Genomic DNA, 21,883 nt, shown 5'->3' with positions numbered 1-21,883 from the left:
AATTCAATAAAAGTAAAACCTCAAATAACTATGTGCTAGAAGAGGATGGGAGGGCAGACTGTGGCAGAGACACAAGTGGGTGCATTTTCCCTTTCACTGCTACACAGAAAACTGCCTCAAACCTGTGCTTAGTTTATGTCTTTAATACTAGTGATACTGATGACAAAAGGAGAGCAAAGGGAGTAGGGAACGGTAGATTAATGCAAGGGTTTTTGTTGTTTTTTCTAGTATTGGAGTGCAAACCCAGGGTGCTCTACCACTGAACTATACCCATAGCCTCCTCTTAATTTTTAAAATATTTGTATTTTTATTTTACTGAGTTACCCAGGCAAGCCTTGAGCTTTCAAGCCTCCTGGCTCAGCCTCCCAAGTAGCTGGGATTAAACATATACACTTCCATGGCCAGGGTAGGTTGTGCACTTTTTAAAAAAAATTCTAATACACCATGGGGAAAGATAATGCTAAGACCTTGGTCTGCGTCCTTGGAGTGAATACCTGCACTGATCTCCAGTGATCAAAGACAGCCATGTCTCTAAAGGGAATAGCTCCACCCAGGACAGGGAAAAGAGGACATCTGCTGTTTGAAGACTGTGCACTAGTGAGACCGTGAATTTTTCCCTCACACTCCTTTGACTACAAGCTAATCTGTAAGGCAATATGCTATATTTAACCTTCTTTTTATAATTAGCAAGTTGCTTCTAGGGTTTCTTTTTTTTTCTTGGTCCTCATATTTTACTCTATTTACGTTATTGTGTTTTTTGTTGCAAGCCACTGCAGGGTAATTTTTGGGGGGGACAGGGTGGCAGGGAGAGAAGTGGTGTAAGATAGATCTAGTAAAATAATATACAACATGCTCAGCGTCTATTCACATGTTGGACTGGAGATGTGGCTGAATGTTGGAAAACCTGGCTACTATGCACAAGGCCCCTAGTTAAATCACCTGTACCATACACACACACACACACACACACACACACACACACACACACACACACACTGTCTACATACAACCAATGGCTTTTTCAAAGATTAAAGACTCCCGAGAGTCACTATAGATAATGCTAACATAAGTTGAAGTAATATTGTTAAGGTATTCCATTAGCTAGGCACCAGTTTTAAGTAACAAACACTTCACTCAACATTCCTCTTATTTTTTCATTCCAGGTACCAGAGCCCTTCCCTATGCCTAAGTCTTTTAAGATTCCCAGAATGATAGCATTCATTTGTATATGACTATTCATAGAAAAGAAACAGTATATTGCTTCCCTTCTAAGTTCTAGTTAAATGAAAAGTATAATTCAATCACAATATTAAATTTTAGAGCCAGCATCCTCCTTTTTAAAATTTTATTTAATTATTTTTGGTGCTACTGGTGTTTGTACTCAGGATTTTTTTTTTTTTCTTTTTTTATCAGTACCGGGGATCGAACTCACGACTGCCTCCTTGCAAGGTAGGTGCTTATGCCGCTGAGCTAAATCCCCAGCCCCTGTACTCAGGATTATTTTAGAAGCTACATCCCAGGGTCTTTAAATTTTTTGTATTTCAAGATAGTAAGATGGGGTTTTGTTTATTTCAAGATAGTAAGATGGGGTTTTGTTAAATTGCTAAATTGAACACACTGGCTCAAACTTAGACTCCTCCTGCATCAGCCTCCCTGAGTGTTGGGATTACAGGTGCATGCCACCACAGCCAGTGTAATCGTTTCTTTAGTTTACAGTGAGGGAAATAAAGTGATAAAGATGTTAGCTTGCCCAATATGAGCCAACTAGGTAATGGAAGAACTGAGACAAAAACCTAGATTCTTTAAACGCTTAGCTGCTAGGGTGCTAATCAATTCATTCACTGAATTTATACTGATTGCCATTGTCATTTTTTAATTAGGTATAGATCAGAATGACAGGATGAGACAAAGAACTCTCATTCACTTCAGATATTTCTTAAAACTGACCAAGCTCCTAGCAGGGAATACAGACTAGCTTGTTAGTGGGGGTTACACCAGCGTCCAGTGCTATTAGCTATTCTGAAAAGCTGGCTGGACCAGCTTTGCCAGTGCGTACAAAATGGAGAAGAGACACAGTAAGTACCTTGGGTGACCAGCGAAGGCACCTGGTATCTGTAAAGGCCTATCAATATTTGAACAGTGCAAGGAGGATTGCAGAGCATTTGAGAGGCTTTTTGTGGAAATAATGTACAAACTATTGTATAATAAGACTTTGACAAGGCAAATAAAAATGAAATTATTTAACTTCAAGAAGAAAATGAAACCCGACTCCATATGCAAGAAGGATTATTATATAAAGAAATGCCAGTGGTGTTCTCTAACTAGAGAGGAATGCAACAAAAAATGAACGTGAGCTTGAGGATGTAAAAAATAGACACAAGGGGCTGGGATTTAGCTCAGCAGCATAAGCGCCTGCCTTGCAAGCACGCAGTCGTGAGTTTGATCCCCGGTACCAATAAAAATGAAAAAGACAAAAAAAAAAAAAAAAAAAAAAACAAGGAGATAGACAGGAGGAAGGATTACCAAACTCAGCAATAGTGCAAGTATGACTCTGTCTGAAGGAAATAAAATCTTTATATGGTCATGTTTGTTCATAAGATTATTTGAAACTTGCAGTCACTAGCAGTCAGTGTTAAAGCCTTTTAAAATAATCATTTTCAGTTAGGAAAATTCATCCCCACTTAAAAAATAATTAAAATATTACTTGATCTTAATCAAAATACCATTTTTCTTAGAAACAGCATGCTCTGTAATTTTAAAGGCTGAAGCAATGTAAATTAAATGTCACATAATATTAAAGATGAAAGAAAACTTGGAAACAAATTTGGCGATTTGCTCTCCCTCCTCCCCTCCTCCTTTTCCCTCTTCCCTTCCCCTTCCTTTTTTCCCTCTCCTTTTTTGTATTGCTGGGGGAAAAACCCAGGGCCACTTGGAAACCAGCAAGTGCTCTACCGCTGAGTCACATTCCAGCCCTTTAGCGCAACTTCTTTGCTTTATACGACACCTTCATCCAGGGAGTGCAGGTGTCTGGTTCCCAGTCACAGATTTCATTGAGCAGTGGCAATCCCATGAACTTAAACTTTCACAGGCCAGCCTAGTGGTCATTCCATCACAAAACTGATCTTCTTAATTCATACTGAATGTTAAATATAATGTCATCGTTATAAAGATCTGGAACAGGTAAACCAGTGTTGCCAGGATCACATTACCCTGGGGTGGAGAGGCACAATGAATTGCTCAAAGGCACTGTGATCATGAACACATTTTCATTGGGTGGACCTGTTCCAACACAATGCAAAATCTTTAGCATTCTGACTTCTGCTCAGTAAAATGGCACTAGCACTTCAAGTCATCATTATAAAAAACAAATAACATCATGTTTCTACATGACCTATAGAGGGGCAGAGTGAACACATAAAACTGTATCTGTTAGCCTTCCTGGTATAGCCCCTAAACCAATGTCTTGGTCAGTTTGGGCTGCTGTAACAGAATACTTCAGACTAGGTGACTTAAACAACAAACACTGATTTCTCACAGTTGTGGAGGCTGAGAAGTCCATCATCAAGGTGCCAGAAGATTGGTGCCTGGTGAGAATGCTTGTCCTGGTGTCCAGGTGGCCATCTTCTCATAGTAGCCTCATATGGTGGAAAGACAGCTAGCAAGTTCTCTCAGATGTCCTTTCTGAGGACCCTATTACCATTCCTGAGGGCTCTACCCTCAGGACCCAGTTGCCTTCCAAAGTCCCCACCTTCCAATACTATCACAATAGGAGGAAAGATTTCAAGATGGGCATTTTAGGGGGACACAAACATTCAATTTATAATTACTTTTAGTGACATTTATCTCAATTATATATTTTTAAAAATCTAATAACAAACAGTATTACTGAAAACTGACAGCAATTGGCATATACCCACTCGTAATTTGAGGGATTTTTTTGTATTGAAGATATTTGCATCTCTTATAACCTTTCAGACTTGTCAACACCATGATCAAGTTTGCAATACAGTTGCATCCAAGTAGTTGTCTTGACAAAAGGATTTTGATTTGAACATATTGACTAACATAGCCATTTAGCTTGCCCAAATGCTATTGCTTAATTCAATTAAAACGAAAAAATATGGGTGAACGTGTACATTTAAAAATACTCACAAGATCCAGTGCTGAACCACCACCTAGGTATTCCATTATTATCCATAATTTTGAACCCTGTAAAGCCATAGAACAGTTTAATATTTATAAACTTGAGGCAAAATAAGATACAAGCAAAAGTGTTAAATCTTATATACTAATACACGTATTCTAACACATAAGTTTAAAAGTGGTTTTGTGGAACACCGAATATACTTTTCCATAAAATATTACATAATGAAAGGTAAAGTTCTGTGCCTACTCTCCAGGAAATCTACTTAGCTTTTGATCAAGCTAAGCAAACACAAGCACTGTTTGCTAGTGTCAAACTATTCGTAATTTGTAATACAAAAAAAAAAAAAATGGCCCTCAACTATAATCTTGACTGATGATACTTAAAGGCAAATAGTTACCTGAATAAATGAGACACACAGCTTAACATCACATTTTTCTCTTATATGAGAAACCCAAAAGAGCAAAATAAAGTAATTCAAACAGCAAGAGGATCGAGAGATGGAGGGAGAGGGAGAGAGGAGAGTGAAAGGGGACAAAAACACAATCGGGATATGTTGTGTACACGAACCAACTCCTCACAAGGAATGTAACCAATGAATACCACAAACATGGACTACTAAAAAATAAAAAGTAGTCAGACGTAAAGGCACATGATTGTAATCCCAGCACTGAGGAGGTGGAAGCATGAAGATCCTCTTGAGTTTGAGGTCATCCTGAAATATACAGTGAGTTCAATGATAGGCTGAAATACATAGCAAGATCCTGTCTTAAGAAAACAAAGAAAAAAAGAAAGAATAAAAAACTAAAAAATTTTTGAAAAAAAGAATGAGGAGGTCAGGACGCAAAATCAGCATGAAAAATATCAATAGCATGTTTACATATCCATAAGGAACTAAAATTGAGAAAAAAATCAGAAAAACAGTTCCACTCACAATAGCTTACAAAAATGCCTAGGGATCAATTTAAATAAGGACATGAAAGAGCTCCACAATGGATGTTAGAGTGTGGAAGAAACAAATTGCAGAACATGCTAGAAGATGAAAAAAATCTCCCGTGTTAATGGATTAACAAAATTGCTGTTGTTAAAATGGACAACTCACCAAAAGCAATCTACAGATTCAGTGCAATCCTCATCAAAATACCAGCTATATTCTTCATAGAAAATACTTTCAAATCCTAAAATTCATATGGAAACAAAATACCCAGAACATTCAAATCATCCTAAACAAAAAGAGCAAGGCCTGAGACATCACAACATCCAATTTCAAATTATATTACCAAGCCAAAGTAACAGAGAGGGCATATTATGAATATAGACACACAGGCTGATGGAGTAGAGGACACAGAAACAAATCCACACACCCCTCAAAAAGAAGGAAAAAACCCCACCCTACTATAGCCACTTACTTGATTCTTAACAAAAAAAGCAACAAACAAACTAAAATCAACCAAACCAAACAAAAATAAACACTGGGGAACAGACAACCTCTTTAACAAATTATGTGGGGAAAACGGAATATCCATAGGTCAGACACTGAAACTATAACCCTATCTTTCACCGTGTACAAAAATCAATTCAAAATGGAACAGACAGAGGTATATGACCAGAAGTGTTGAAACTGCTAGAAGAAAACATAGGGGGAAACATTTTGAAGCCACAGGCACAGGCAAAGACTTCCTAATAGAACCCAAATAGCACAAGAAATAATATTAAATGTCAATGAATGGGACATCAAACTAAGTTTCTATATAGCAAGAAAAACAGCTAACAGAAGAGACAGATTATAGAATGGAAAAATATCAGCTACTTTGCGGGCAGAAGATTGATAACTAGAATATATAAAGAACTTTAAAAACTTAGCAGTAAAAATCAAATAGCCCAATCAATAAATGAGAAGTGAAATGGATAGTCATTTCTCAAAGGAAGAAATACAAATGACCAGTAAGTATATGAAAAAATGCTTGAGGGTTATAGGTGTCAGGGAAAAACAGGTCAAAACAACACTGAGATTCCATCTCAACCCAGTCAGAATGGCTATCATTGAGTATACAAAAAATGATAAATGCAAGGATACAAGGAAAAAGAAACTCTTCTATTCTGCTGGTGGGGATGTAAATTAGTACAGCCCCTGTGGCAATAAGCGTGGAGATTCCTCAAAAAATTAAAAATAGAACTGTCATTTTAGCCAGTTACACCATTGCCGGGTACACACATGAAGGATTAAAGTCAGCATTCTATAAGGATACCTGCACATCTCATATTTATTGGGGCTCAATGCCCAATAGCCAAGATGTACAATGCTCTATGTGCTCACCAACAGATGATGGACAAAGATAGTGTAATACATGTACACAATAAAGTACTGTTAACAGTAAGGAAGACCAAAGCTTTGTCATTTGCAGGAAATGGATAGAACTAGAGATCATCATTTTAAGACAAATAAGTCAAACTCAGAAAGACCAATATTGTATGTGCTACGTAATATGTGGAATTTTAAAAAGATGCCATAAAAATCAATGGGACACTATTATTAGACAAGAACTTAGAAATGGGGGGCAGTGGGAGGAGTGTAAGTGAAGGTAATGGGGAGATGGATACGATAAAAGTTCTGCATATTGGCACCCGATGGTTTGTAAAATTAATAGGCACTAATAAAAATTTAAGAAAGAATGAAGTGGTGATTGGACATAGAAATTTTGAATGCTTTCTTTGTAAGTTTAGAATGTGAGGACACTGGATATTTTGTCCTATTTCTGCTTTTTCGGTTTTTATTTGTTTTCATATACTTCACAATTTTTATGAGGTAATATTAATGGGCATTTTTGGTGCATGCCTGGACCCTACAAAGAAGAATGTTTACAACGCTTATAAATGAATATCAAAAATGAAGTGCTGTAGCTTAAAAAGTACATGAATACTCCAAGTGACATTAATATCATTGTAACCTGAACAAGAGGACATGGTGTTCACGGCAGAATATATGTATATGAATTCTAACATAAGTGTAAGCACATACACAAACACACACATCACCCACTTACTTCCTTTTTAAACTAGAATTCTAAATACTAGATCTACCTCTCGCCACACCATTTCAAGAATGGTGTTCTCCAAATTTTTGTGATACCACATAAATGACTGGGGGCAAGTTGCGAATGAACTGTGTTCCAAAAGTCCACTTTTAAATAAGATATTGGGAACTTTCAAAGCAATCATTTTCCCATAAATATTATATCTAGGTTCCTGGGGATAGTTCTTCCAAAATATAACTTTAATACAAATCTATCTGCAGTATAGCAGAGTTTCCAAAAATCATTGTTATTTATATCATAAAATTTTTCTAGAGGAAAATATATTCAGTATCGGACTTCAACTTGGGATGCCAACAATATGTATCTCACCTTACAGCCAGAGCTGTGGAATGAAGATTCTCAAGCTAATGCTAGTAGTCTTCAAGTTCTAAAATCCATAGGCAGTACTCAGAAGCTCAATTTAAAATTATCAAGCATCTCCTTGGGGTTAGGACTGCATCAAGGCTCAGAAGGGACTCCAGTGATACATGTGTGCTTAGCAGATGGTGGAGAGCTGAAGAATCAGCGTCAAGTTGACATTGAGGTGTGGGGTTAGATCCCTACTGAGAGTTATGGACCCAGGAGGAAGGTTCTTATTAAAACAAAAGCGTTCCCCTTTTTTGATGCTGACACTATGTGAGATGTGTAAGAGAAAAAGACAGTGTTTCCAATTGCTGCCCCTGCCCCAAACTAATCTTAACATCCTTTCTGTGTAACCACAGGGGTCAGCTGGAACTTAGGGGGGAAAAAGTTGAGTTGAGAGTTGAGAGTCATGTGTCCACAGCAGGAAAAAGAAATAAATTTCTCCAATGTTGGGAAGAGAAGTTCTAGGAGTGGTTCCTGTACCTTATATTTACATAGAGAAATCAGGCACTCAGAACTTGAGAATTATGAACTTGATTTATCTTGATTTTTAAGAGAAGAAAAAAAGGCTTTATTACAAAGGCTTATGCTTCAATTAGTTTCTCTTTTGCCTCGAGTTTGTTTCTAACAAGTGGTGTTCTCTGCCCTATGAATTCGGAAAGTTTCCCATGCACCTGACACTTAAAAGAAAAAGATCTTATAAAACATTTGATCTATTTTGCAGGTCTGTGTAAATGAAAGCATCTGTTTTTCAAGTTAAAAACAATGTATGCATTTTTGTTTGCACCAAGGCAAAATGGAAACTTACCAACTCTCTGTCACCAAACAGCATTTTGGTTTGAGATGTGACCTAAGAAACCAGTATATACTGCTGAGTTATTAAAGTTGAAACTAAGGAATTTCTAGATATGAAAATTAGGCTTCCTGCCATTAAATGAGCCGTTCAGTACAATTAGGACACCTGAGACATGAGGGGACCAAAACTACCTGATGGCTTCACTGAGTACGTGCTTTTGATTGTCGCTTGTGGAGACAAGCATCACTGGCCATAGGTCTGGACATTCTGAAGATCACAAGGCAAGCCAAGCCTGAAGCAAGGCCTGAGGGAACATGGTAGGAACAGGAACAGTGGGCTGTCAAGGAAGCTTACTTCACAGAGGTTCTTTGCAGCAGCTATTGGGCTCAACAGCTCATTGAAAACCAGTCACAAATGAACAATCTCAAACAACCTACAGACTTATTTTGGGATAAGATAGCTTTTACCTTTGATTTCTGTAGAAAGTCTCCAGTGTTGGAGAACGCAAATAAGTTTCGTTTGATTCTTAAGTCACTTCAACTACTAAATCGGTATCTACAATTCCAAAACAGCCAAGAGATTGTAAACTGGAATCATAAAATCAAGCACATTTAAGCAAAGGAAGTCCCTGGTGGAAAAACTTGACTCCTCCATCTAAGAAAGAACAATTTGAATAATGGTTTGACAGAGTGAGTTCAGCATCAACATGGACGTTCTGCCAGGGGTTCAGAAATTGTTCCCAAATTCAGAACATCTAAAATGTAACTGCTCTAGCATTGTGCATTTCATTGGGAAGAAGTTAGAGTTTTCAAACTATTGGTGTCGGAAGCATGAGTCCTTTGAATCCCAATATTTGCCGGTAAAGTAGAGACTTGGCCAAAGTAGGGAGAAATGCTACTGTGAACTTGAAAGCCATTCGAAATACTTCCTCTATGTATTAGAAAGAGGATAATTTGTACTATAAACATGTTGAATTAAGTGATTGGTTTGCTAATCTAATAGCCTATGTTCACAATCAATGTATAAACCAGAATGTAATGTCGAGTCAAGCCAGTCTTGAGGTGGAATAGCCAAATTCATAGAGATAGGAAGTGGAATGTAGCTGCTAAGGTGTGGGGAAAGAGGAGTAATTGTTTAATGGGTACAGAGTTTCAACAGGTGCAGATGTCCTGCAGATGAATGGTGGTGGTGGTTATGCAACAACGTGAATGCACTTAATGACAGTGAAATGGACATTTAAAATGGTTAAGGTGGTAAATTTTATGTTATTAATATTCCACTACATTTTTTTAAGCAGTGCATAATAGGTGTTTGGTGCATGCCTGTAATTTCAGCCAAGCAGAGGCTAAGGCAGAAAGATCTCTAGTTGGAAGGCAGCTTGGACTATTCAAAGAGTTCGAGGCTAATTCAGTGAGACCCTGTCTGAGGAACGAACAAAAATAAACATAACACAAAACACCTAAGACATATAGAACTTTAAGGAATACTGCCTAGTCTATAGTGAGACACTCTTTGAGCTCTGAATTGTTTTCTTCCAGGTTGTGAGATCCATACATTTCAACCTCACCGAGATCATACGCAAGATCTAGTTAAATGTTACTGGCCTAGTTTCAGAAGTATTGTATTTAACATGTCCACCAATAAGTGGGTAATACTAACCAAGTTAAGGAACATGTATCTGAAGCTGAAGAGAAGGACTGGAATCAGAAATACGGATTTATAAGTTCTCAGAATCAAGTGACTGAAATTGACCAGGGCAAATACGCAGAATAAGAATATACAGAATAGGCACACAGTCTACACGTCTGTTAAATTGAATCTAATATGGAGCTTCCTAATAGATGTGTCATATTAAGCATAAAGCTACTCTTATTTTGAAAAAAAGAGCATTTTAAGAAAACAAAATTTCTGTCTCAGTTTCCTTCAAGAAAACTCCAAAACAAATTTCTAAAATAAAGGTGTATTATAAAGCCACACTGCAGACATTGGAATGTAAGCACACACGGGATGTGAAAAACAGAGAAGGTCACAAAACTTGACTGAATCTATTGTGCCATATTTTACCTCGTTAATTATGTTATTTTATAAAATAAAGAATATTGGTAGTGCTATATGTGTGTATAGGAAAGGAGTGGGATATTTCCTTTATATAAAATGTTTGAAGGTGATTTTCAACAGCAAATAAAAGCATGATTCAAGTCTATTCAGTGCCTGAGTAAGTTTCATTTTAACATTTACATTGAACTAGAAAAATAAGAATTATAAAAGATTCTTCCAATATTGCGAGATCAGAAGGGAAGGGTTTGCTTATTTTAGCACTCTTCATAAAGACTAACTTTGTCCATCAAGAAAACCTGCACTGAAACCAAAATTAAAGGAAAACACTGTGGTCACACAGATGTGTTTGTCTGGTTTTAACCCTTGTTTCTAAAAATGAAGTTATACAATGAGCTCAGTCAAAATGAAGACCTAGTACATTTTTGCGTCTCTGAAGGAAATCACTAGAACTGCAAACAGTTTTAGGGAGCATATAAGTTTCTCTCAAATTCACTAACTCTTCCCTTTAGCTTACAGTAGGCTCTTGGTTATGTATGATAGCCTGTGTAAGAACTACCTGAGAAAAATCTGTATCCTACATTGCCAAGGAACTTGATTTGCAAAACCCCATCTTCTGAGATAGAAGGATAGGTCACAAAGGTATGCAAGCTGATTGTTAATGTACTAAGATGATATGACCTCAGATTATGTTGACTGCATTAAACAGAACCTGTTATAGTTGATGTGATTTTAGTTTAGAATAAAAATACAAGTTCACACAGTTATACAACCGTTTAATATAAACCAAAAAAAATGAAATGAATGATTTGTTCAGTGTAGGTGATAAAATAAAGATATTACAAGATTATAAAATTAATATTAAATTAAAATTTCTCTTTTCCTATGTGTATGTATTTATTTATATAGAGACACATATAGATATATACATATTTACTTTAAATAGATTCAGGTGACAAATAATTAGTGTCAATCCACTGTGCATTATATCCTTCAAAATAGCCTTTTGATCCTAAACTTCAGTTAATGATTGGTAAAGGAGATAAAAATCATTCCGTTTAATCCTTTGGGAGACATCTGAGACGGTAGTATGTATATCAACTGGGCTGAGTAAATTCCACAATCAAGATTTGGGACAAAACGAAAAATAAGAAAATACTTTGTATTTATTTAAAGATTAATTACCAGGTGATGAGGGCATAAGTACTATTTTTAGGCTTTGAAGGAATTTTTTGTTTTTGGTACCAGGGATCACACTCATGACCTTGCGTCTTCCAAGCAAGTGTTTGAACCACTGAGCTAGATCCCCAACCTCTGGAAAGTTTTTAAAAATGTGAAATGTTAAAAATAAAAAATACAGTATTGCAGTACATCCTCTACAAGAACACTGACTATAAATAATGCTATAAGTAACCAATAAAATGTTCAATACCACATCAGTACTTATTTTCAATATGACACAAAATAACTATTTTAAATCTTATTTACTATTTGACATGAGTCACCAAAAACAGCTTATCTGTTATATGTATATATACATACTTGAAGCTGCTTATAGGCAAGCCTGCTATAGGAATTAGGAAAGGGACATAAGAGAATTGAAATCAAATGATTACTCCTAAAAATGCTGCAAAAGAATATAACCTGCTAATTTAGATTTTATAAACAAATCTGAGTAGAAAATAATGTTACAAAGCACAAAAAATTATGTATGCAGTAAGTGACAGTACTAGCTAACACTTAAAAGTAAATGCTGAAAATGGATACAAATTCCCAGCATTAGTAGTCTCTCTTGGGGGGCCCGTTCCTCATATTTCATACAAAAGGACAAAAGTGACTACTCGCTTATTTGTATCTTTATGTGCAACTTGCACAAATATCAATAATAAAATTGTACCATCTTAGTACTATGCTGGACTGGTGGTGAAAATGGGGGTTTCATTTCTAAGCTTGATTTCTATAACTTTTAAAACTAATAATTCTATAACTTTCTATAACATTTCTGTAATTTCTATAACTTCCCACTTCAGTGTATGATACACAGTGCCTACTTCATTGTATTGTGACCGATCCTATGCATTTATTCCTCGTTTGTCTAACTCATATTGTTACAATAAGTTGAGGTTTGATAAATACATGTACCGGTAATAACTGAAATAAATACAGATAGATCAAGAAAGTAATGCGAAGTGAAGTCCCCAAGATGGAGGTGTGGGAGATGCTAGTCTTCATTACCCCAGAAATATAGACAGAGATAGATAAAAAGAGAAAGAATAGACACAGCTATCCACAGACCAAAATAACTGCAGAAGTCAGAGTCCATTTAAGAACTGGTAGCAACACAGTGGAGTGAAACAAGACAGAGGAGCCCCCACAGGAAGGATGACGGGTGAGATCAACATACCTCAGACACCAGGAGCTGGCTAGAACAAAGGAAGGCTGAGGCTATCAGCCTGACTCAGGAGCCCCTGATCCTGGCTGTTATCTGGGGTAGTTTACACAATCAAGGCGCCCCAGAGAGCAGTGCAGCATCACAATCAAGCAGCAGACACTCTTTGAGGCCCTTGGGGAAAGGAAATGCACTTTCCAAAACGCTACCAGATGCTGACCCCTGAATAATGTCAAAATCCATGGTTCAGATTGGGACTTTGTGACTGTACAGTTTCCATAAACTTCAGACCCCAGAGTCACCAGCTCAAAAAGCAGATTCACACCCTGTCCGGAATCTAGGCGGATGCCTGCACTGCACATACCAGTGCCACTGAGAGACAGCATTGCTCCGGACTGTGGACTCTCTCTGTGGTTGCACAGTGTGCATCACTCCTGAGCCCGGGTCTCTCTGCACACGCCTGCACTCTAGGCACCTGCAGTGAGCTGCCATTGAGAGCGGCTACACTGTGGACAGCCTATATCCACACTGCACCTACCCACACCTCAGACAAAAAGACCACCACCATACACAGACTGGCTCACATTCATCTGCAACAGTTCAACCATCAGAGAGAACTCAGCCCCTCCACATCCCGGAGGAGCTGCAAGCATGTCGCATCCTCCATCTCCACGAGCTTGACAAGCAGCACTTCCTGTGTGCCTTTATGAACTCTGCAGCTAGAGCTCTACAACTTACACTCTGGAGCATTACCATCCCAGATGCCACAATGGACACGCTTGCCCTTGCTTCAGACCCTGGCTCTGAGGCTACTCCACTAGTATCAATCATCTGCAACCTTGGACATGTGCACAAATCAGACCCAGCACCAAGAAAAATCCTCTCAGCCATGACTTCTGCAGCAAGAATAAATGAGATTGGAGTACATTAGCAGCCACAGACAGGGAAGGTCCCCAAGAGATCTCACCACTTTTGTGACTGCTGAAGATCCCTGCACTCTTTGTCAACACCAACCTCAGCTGAACTGTATGAGAGTTCCTGCACCCCAACTCGAATGCTAGTTAGAAAACGATTTTCAAACTGAGGCCTGCCTAAAATGTCCAAAAGAGCTAACTGACTCACCTAATGCGCATTCATCAAGGTAAGGCAATAAGAAACAATGCTCTAGGGGGCTGGGGATTTAGCTTAGCAGCATAAGTGCCTGTCTTGCAAGTGAAGTGTGTGGTCATGAGTTTGATCCCCGGTACCAATAAAAAAGAAAAAGACAAAAAAAAAAAAAAAAAAAAGAAACAAAGAAAGAAACAATGCACGCGCGCGTGCACACACACACCCTGAAAGGCAAAGGTATGCGTACTGCTGTCCTTTGTAAAATTTCAATTCAGAAAGAAATACTTTTAATTGTAAAATAATTTAAACTCTAATTTAGAATTTCCTAGCTATTTATTCTTTAGATTTCAGTGGACACAAAGTGACATCTAACTCTGGAAGCGAAAACTCTTCGGTTTTACTAAACAAAATGTTTTCTTCTATTAGGCAAAAATACCTTCATCTGCAGGAACTTTAGTTGTCTGCTAATTTCATGACCCTAGAACAAGTAAAAACCAACATGGGGTGGTAGAGTGATACAGATAATATCCCACTTAATTCCACAAATGGTGAGACCTGTATAATCATCGTAAGTTACTCGTCCAAAGAGTCAACCAGTTGTAGACTGAAAATATGTGAAGCAAAATTGCATCTATACTTACCATGTACTTTTTGTCCTTATTCCCTAAACAATATAGTATAGCAACTATTAAGTAGCATTTACATTGTACTACATGTCATAAGTAATCTAGACGTGCTTCAAAATATACAGGAGGGTGTGCATTGTTTATATGCAAATACTGAACAATTTAATATAAGGGACTTGATCATCTGCAGATTTTCCTGTCTTTGGAAGGGGCAACCTGGCCCCAATCCTTAAGGATAACAATGAACAACTGTGTTTCTCATGTACTTAAGAGGTGCCATACTGTATCCTAAGTGACACAGAAATCCAGAGTGGTTAAGCTAATCTGTCTTCCATCAAGAAATACACAACCTAATGTGAGAGAAATGTGGAAATGACCACCATCATTCACTGGAATTCGTGACATGCTTACTAATTATATCAATCTGAGGTGGAGTCTAACTGGACTACTGAGGGCTCTGTCTCAAGAACCTGCTACATTCCTGGTCCTGCATCAATTCAAAAGTTCAGGTGTGAAAGGGAGAGAGCTAAGTACTGGGATGCAGCTGGAATATAGCTGCTTGATCTAACCACACTTTATTTGGCACTATAAATGGAACTGGATTCTGCCTGAAGGCTGAAGACTGCCAAATCCTAATTTAAAACATTGCCTTCCGGAAAATAGAATTTTTAAAAAAGAAAAATATAATGAAAATACCTTATGACTTTAATGCAGCATACACATTACCTTTAAATATGATCCATAGTATTTGGTTACATAGGCGCTGTCACACTGACTCAAAACAGTTATTTCTTGCTGAATGTCTTCTATTTCATCTTCAGCTTCCTCAAGATCTATGATCTTAATAGCAACCACTTGCTGAGTTCGGTTATCAATTCCTTTGAAAACTTCTCCAAATGAGCCTTTTCCAATGCGTTCTAATTTTGTGAATAGTTCTTCTGGATCAGCTATATTATTCTAAGAGAAGGCGTGAAAAGAAAAGACACAAATGTTTTGAATCAAAATATTTGTTGTCAATTTTTTTTCTGTCTTTTTGAGACACGTTATTGCTATGTAGTTCAGACTGGCCTTGAAATCACCTTGTAACCCAATCTGGCTTCAAACTCACAGCAATCCTCCTGCCTCAGCCTCCCAAGTGCTGGAAATACAAGCATGCACCACCACGCCCAGCCTTTGAATCAAAATTGTTAAATGAAGGAACATAAATCACAGAAGAAAACACTTTTGTATAGGTTTTCAAATTTATTATTTTTAATTGTGTGTATGATTTAGTATAATTAGATAAATCCATTTAATATGTAATGATCAAGCCAGGGAATTAGAAGCTCCATGTCAATAATTCAATAATTATCACTTCTTGATTTTTTATAGTTTTTTTTTTAGATGAAGTCTTGCTATGTAGCTCAGGCTAGTCTCAAACTCAAGGTGACTGTCCTGCTTCAGCCTCCTGAGTGTTGGGATTACATCATGCACCACCACATCTGGCATTCTTGAATTTTTTTAAGACCTGAAAACTCCTTTGACTTGACATTTGCTTTCTTACAACAGCTATGATCGCAAACAGCCCGTTAGTCCATAATCTATTGCATCACCCACAATAATTTGTGCTTAACTGATCCTGCTGCCACATACAATCCTATGGAGCAAATGTGGTCTTTGGGTCTAAAAAAGGGTCAAGTACATTTTGTAATAAAGTAGCTGACTACATATATTTGGCACATTAATGCAAATATAGTAGTAGTAGAGAATGCCTTACTTAAACTAAAGCATTTAAATTTCCACAATTCTACCAATATTACCTTTTAATTATTCTCCTCTGTTCCCAGTTCAGACATCCCTGCATTTCTAAAGTACCATCTACACAACAGAGAATACCACAAGACTCCAGTACATGTGTCTTCTCCTTTTTTAAAAAAACTTGGGGTCTTATTTGTGTTTAATGTTCTCAATTTGCCTGAAATATGGTTCCACAACTTTTATTAAGAAATTCCCCCAAATCACAGGGATCAAAAGCAAATTAGCCAAATGAGATTGTATCAGACTACTAAGCTTTTGCACAACAAAAGAAAACAACACAGTGGGAAGACAATGTTTGCAAACTGTTTATCTAATAAGGGATTAATATCTTGAATATATAAGGAACTTAAAGACCCAGGAACAAATAACAAATCCAATTAAAATGGGCAAAGGCTATGAATAGATACTTCTCTAAAGGAAAAATTTAAATGGTCCACAACTTAGTGAAAAACTCTTTGACTTCATCGGCTGTCAGGGAAATGTAAATTAGTATAGCCACTGTACAAAACAATCTTGAGGCTCCTTCAAGAAACTAAAAATACATCTGCCAGGAAATCCAGCTACCTTGTGCCTGGGAATATATTCATAGAAAATGACACTGGCATGTCAAAGAGACACCTGGCCAGATGTGGTGGTACACACTATAGTCACAGCTACTTGAGAAGGTGAGGTACCAGGATCGTAACCTCAAGGCTGGCATGGACAACTTAGTAAGACCCTGTTTCAAAAAAAAAAAAATTAAAAAAGATGAGGGTGGTAAAGTGCCCCAGAATCCAAGCCCCATAAAGAGAAAGAGACTCAGAATCCTTGAGATATGGAATAGCCGGGCATGGTGGCACATACCCGTAGTTCCAGCACTCGGAGTGCTTAGGCAGAATTGCCATGAGTTGGAAGCCAGCCTGGACTACATGTGAGACTTTGTCTCAAAAACCTAAAAAAAACAAATAAAAAATCAATACAGAATTAACATAGATGCTCATCAAAGGTTGGGTGGATAAAAGAAATATAATATCTGAAAATGACTATTTTCAGTCATAAAAAGAATGATATAATTTGCAGCAAAATGAGCGGCACTAGAGTAGAGTACTCTAGGAGAAACAAGTCAGAGGAAGGAAAGCAAATTCTGCATGTGCACCTTCGGATGTTGTGTTTGAAAACAGGAGATTGGAAGGTGTAATAATGGTAACTAGAAGCTGGAAATTAGGAGAGCGGAGATGGTGGCAGGCTGGATAATGGGTCGGGCAGACACAGAAAGGAGTGAAACTCCAGTGCCGTCCAAACAGTAGGTAACTACAGCTCACTGTAACCTATTACATAGTCTATGAAGACTTCGCACAGAGGAACTCAGAGTAATGATAAGAGAATGGGAATATTAATTACCTTGATTTACCCAGTACATACTATACATGTGACTCAAAATATCACATTGTGCCACATAAATAAGACCAATCACTACAGGTTGAGAAATTTTTAAAAAAGTGTTTAGGGAGATGGAGACATTATCCCAATTTGTTACACATTATATGCATATATCCAATTATACAGCAGCCCATAAATTTGTACAATAAAATAATTAAAGCATACAAACAAAAACTATATATATATATATATATATATATATATATATAGAGAGAGAGAGAGAGAGAGAGAAGCTGAGGCAGAAAGATCACTAAGCTTGAAGCCAGTCTGGGCTACATAGTAAGTTCAAGGACAGGCTGCACTGCATAGGAAAATTCTGTCGCCAAAAAAAAAAAAAAAAAAAAAAAAAAACAAATAAACAACAACAACAAAAATATGTAGAGACACTTTCAGAACTCATTTCACAGTGGGGAACATAAATAATTTAACACTTTTCTAAAATCAAACCTGGAATCACTATGTTTTTAACAAACGTATAGGTATGACTTAAGATTTGTAAATCTACCATCTTACTAAACAGGAATTTCCTGTATCTTGCATGACACAATTTTGGATTAATATTTTACTCCCAGCTGGGCATTGCACAAGTTTATAATCTTAGCTATGCAGGAAGCTGAAGCAGGAAGATCGCAAAAGTTTAGCCTGGGCAACTGAGAGAGATACTATCTCAAAATCAACATTTTAAAAGGGCTGTGGGTACAGCTCAATAGTAGAGTGCTGACCTAGCTTGTACAAGGCCTGCGCTTCCATCCTCAGTATAAAACTTTTTTTACTCTCATGAGATAATTCTTTTGTTCTTCACTTAAGTGTATATTGCTAAAGATACAGCGCTGATCAAGTAGAAACCCAAGATTTTCAAGCCCTCCCCTTTCATTAAATTATCCTTAAGTGCTTTATTAGTCTAAAACTTTATTTTGAATTCTTTCGAAATACAGGAGGATACTGTCTAGTTCTGGTGAGCTATCTATAATGTAATTTCTCAATTGGACCTATAATAGCTGTTCATTTACTGTAATTTTATACAGTTTCACCTCATCACCAATTTCAGGGGACGATTTTAGAATTACCAAGTCCCTATATCTTAGACAGAGGCCACGAGAGTATTTTTCTCCTGTCAATTTCTTTGTACCATGATCACAAAATAGAAAATGTTACTCCAATAAACTTGTTCTTTTTGAGATGACTTCAAAACTCACTGCTGCTTTTATAGAATGTCAGCAAGTTCTCATTCCTTAACCTGCCTAAAATAGTTTATACAAATCCTGTTTATATTATAAGATTCCCCCATTCTCCTTGATTGGATTTTTTCATCTTTAAAGGACACACTTTCTGTGCAGGCATCTTTCTTATGCTGCAAGATCCACATGTACCCCTCCCCCACAGGCACAGGCCTCCAGAAACTACGTGGAAATAAAAAGTCTTAAATTTCTCATAGGAGCTTTAAAAACAGTTGCAGACTTTCATTAGGTTGCAAATGTCCCTTTAAGGCTCACATTTTATTGTAATACCTTCTCAAAAACTCCAATACCACAATTACTGGTTTCCTTGGTTTTTCTTTTATCCAGACATTGTACATACTTCATTGTGATTACTATTATACAGTAGCTAAGCCACAGTTACCTCTTTCCACTTAAGGCGATAGTTTTATTTTTCTACTACCGTGTGGTAAAAATATCCAGTGTCCTGGTGATGGATTCGTCTCTCTATAACTTCCCAAATTCAGTGGACAGATTTTACATAATAATTCTCTAGGTTGGAAATACATCATTGATTAAAAAGAAAATAGCGCGTACCTTCTGATACACTCTGGATAGTGTGTGTATTCATTAACTTTGTAACAAGAAACTTCTGTTGTTAAGAAACAAAAATTAAATCCTAATCTTCCTAATTAGTGTTTTAAAAGGATTTGACTGAAATGATCAACCCCAGGGAAGATACAGCTGTTCCTTGCTTCTATAATAAATAGGTTCCTGCAAATATGTAAATCAAACATTTAAAAACCAAATCACACTTTGCATTTTTAAAGAAGCTCTGAAGTGAATCCTAAGTCATCAATATAGATGAAAATTTTAAATAGAGAAACAGGCGCTGGAAACAGAAAAAGAAAAACACCATCCTTTGCACAATCTTTGTACTCTCTACTCTAAAACATATGCCTAAAATCACCTTTCACAGAGGAATGAATCATGAAAATAAGTTTTCATTCCCTAACTATCTGAGGAGTTGAGATTCCTGCCCCACTTGGTAGTTCCTGAATTCCTGATAGATAATAGCCAGGGGCTAATTTTCCATCCGCCATCTTATAACAAGTATTCTACATATCCTTAATAAAGACAATTTTTTTTCTTGTTTTTAGCACAAGGACAAAACAGAAGTGGATAAATGGTAAACAAGCCCTAGGTGATGGTGCAGGCCTGTAACCCCAGCACTCTGTGAGGATCACTAAAGAAGACTGCAAATTAAAAAACACCTATATAAAGATGCTGATATACCAAATCACTCCCATTTCTCTTTGACAACTAAAGGAAAATCAAGTCAGCTTTCTCTTCCCAGTCAAATATTCTTTTAAGAATATTATAATTGCCAATTTTTTTCTTATCTATTAAAAAACTATAGTTGCCTACTATACCTGCCTATAAAGTGCTTTCTCACATCTATAGCCTAAAGAATTTCATATTAATTTACAAATAATGGTAGTTGATTTCTACATGCCCAACCCACAAAAATGGTCTGTGAAAATGGAAACCTCACAGACCCATATCAAGACATTCACATAGGGGCTGGGGGTTTAGCTCAGCGGCATAAGCACCTGCCTTGCAAGCAGGTGGTCGTGAGTTCGATCCCCGGTACCCATAAAAATGAAAAAGACAAAAAAAAAAAAAAAGACATTCACATTAACTCCTCCAGCTGCTCTATGGGTTCTCTAGATTCAATCTGTATCCTTCTCCTACAGATACACTGTTGCAAATGGAAATACTCTCACAAAGTCTAAAAGAGAAATATATAAATTGATCATCTTGCTTTTCTCATGTAAAATCGGGGGCAAATGAAAGAAGGCTTTGGTTTCTCAAGCCACAGAAACAGAGAGGGCTAGAAAAGTTTCTTTCCATGCCAAGCAATCTTGGCTGTGCATTAGAATCACCTGAATTAATTAACAATACAGGTATCTAAGCTTGACCCCAAAGCTATTGATACATAATACCCACGATTAGGGCCCCACAATTTTCTTTGTATTCTTTTTCTTATTCTATTTTATTAGTACATGTTTGCAATACATAATGATTATATTTCTCAGAGAGAGTGACACATTTTAATTCTTTTCCATTTCCTTCGCCTATCAGTATTTTTAAGTGCCCCAAATGATTTCTGTGTAGTCATTTTGGCACCAGTACTGTATTGAGATTAGCATTTGGAAACCCCTGAGAAGACAGATGTGAAATATGTATCCTTGATTACAGGAAAGTCATTATAGCTCTTGTTCCCAAACAAGCATATGGATCTTATCTAATTCTGTACACTAAAATCACTAAAAGTGAACAACTTGGAAATGAAAATAAAACCAGGGTGATTTTTGTATTTGCATGTATGCATGCATGTGTGTGTGTGTGTGTGTGTGTGTGTGTAAATTAAGTTTACAACACTTTTACTAAAATTAGTAATTTTTCTCAAGACTACTTCCACAATACTTTACAAAACAAAAGCAATATATCAATTTCCTTTGTGTAAATATGCTTAGAATGGTCTTACACAATAAACTTTACATATACTGTATAGGTTAAGATATAACTGATAACAAGAGTTTTGAGATTAAGGGCCAACTAAAAGCATAGATCTAGTTAGCAGTAGAAAATGGGTTCAAATAGGCACAGCAGTGTCACAGGCTTGCAGTCCTGTCACTCTGGGAAACGATGGCAGCAGAACCCCAAGTTTGAGTACAGCCTGGGCAATTTAACATCTTACTGAGACTAGGTCTCAAAAAATTATTTTTTAAAAGGGGCTGGGAGTGTGACTCGGTGGGAAGCTCTGAGTTCATTCCCACTACTGAAGAAAAAGAGAAATAAAATGGTAGAGGGGCTGTTAGGAACAGCCCGCCAAAAGGAACAAGAAGAATAT

The 21,883-nt window shown here is 37.0% G+C and overlaps 1 protein-coding gene across 1 annotated transcript in view; it reads right to left on the bottom strand.

The window, feature by feature from the left end:
• The window catches only part of Stk26 (serine/threonine kinase 26), a 58,749-nt gene that overhangs the window by 9,017 nt on the left and 27,849 nt on the right, over window positions 1–21,883 (bottom strand). The window contains exons 3-4 of the mRNA XM_013144406.2: window positions 15,281–15,511; window positions 4,153–4,209 (exon numbers count right to left, since the gene is read on the bottom strand). Coding sequence (XP_012999860.2) covers window positions 4,153–4,209; window positions 15,281–15,511 — 288 coding nt within the window. The remainder of the gene's footprint in view (window positions 1–4,152; window positions 4,210–15,280; window positions 15,512–21,883) is intronic.

Source organism: Cavia porcellus, unplaced genomic scaffold (assembly GCF_034190915.1).
Source record: "Cavia porcellus strain 051 isolate PalLab524CR breed Dunkin Hartley unplaced genomic scaffold, mCavPor4.1 scaffold_3, whole genome shotgun sequence".
In the NCBI taxonomy this organism is placed as follows: Eukaryota; Metazoa; Chordata; class Mammalia; order Rodentia; family Caviidae; genus Cavia; species Cavia porcellus.
The sequence above is the reverse complement of the archived record's forward strand: the minus strand, read 5'-3'. Positions and strand labels throughout refer to the sequence as shown.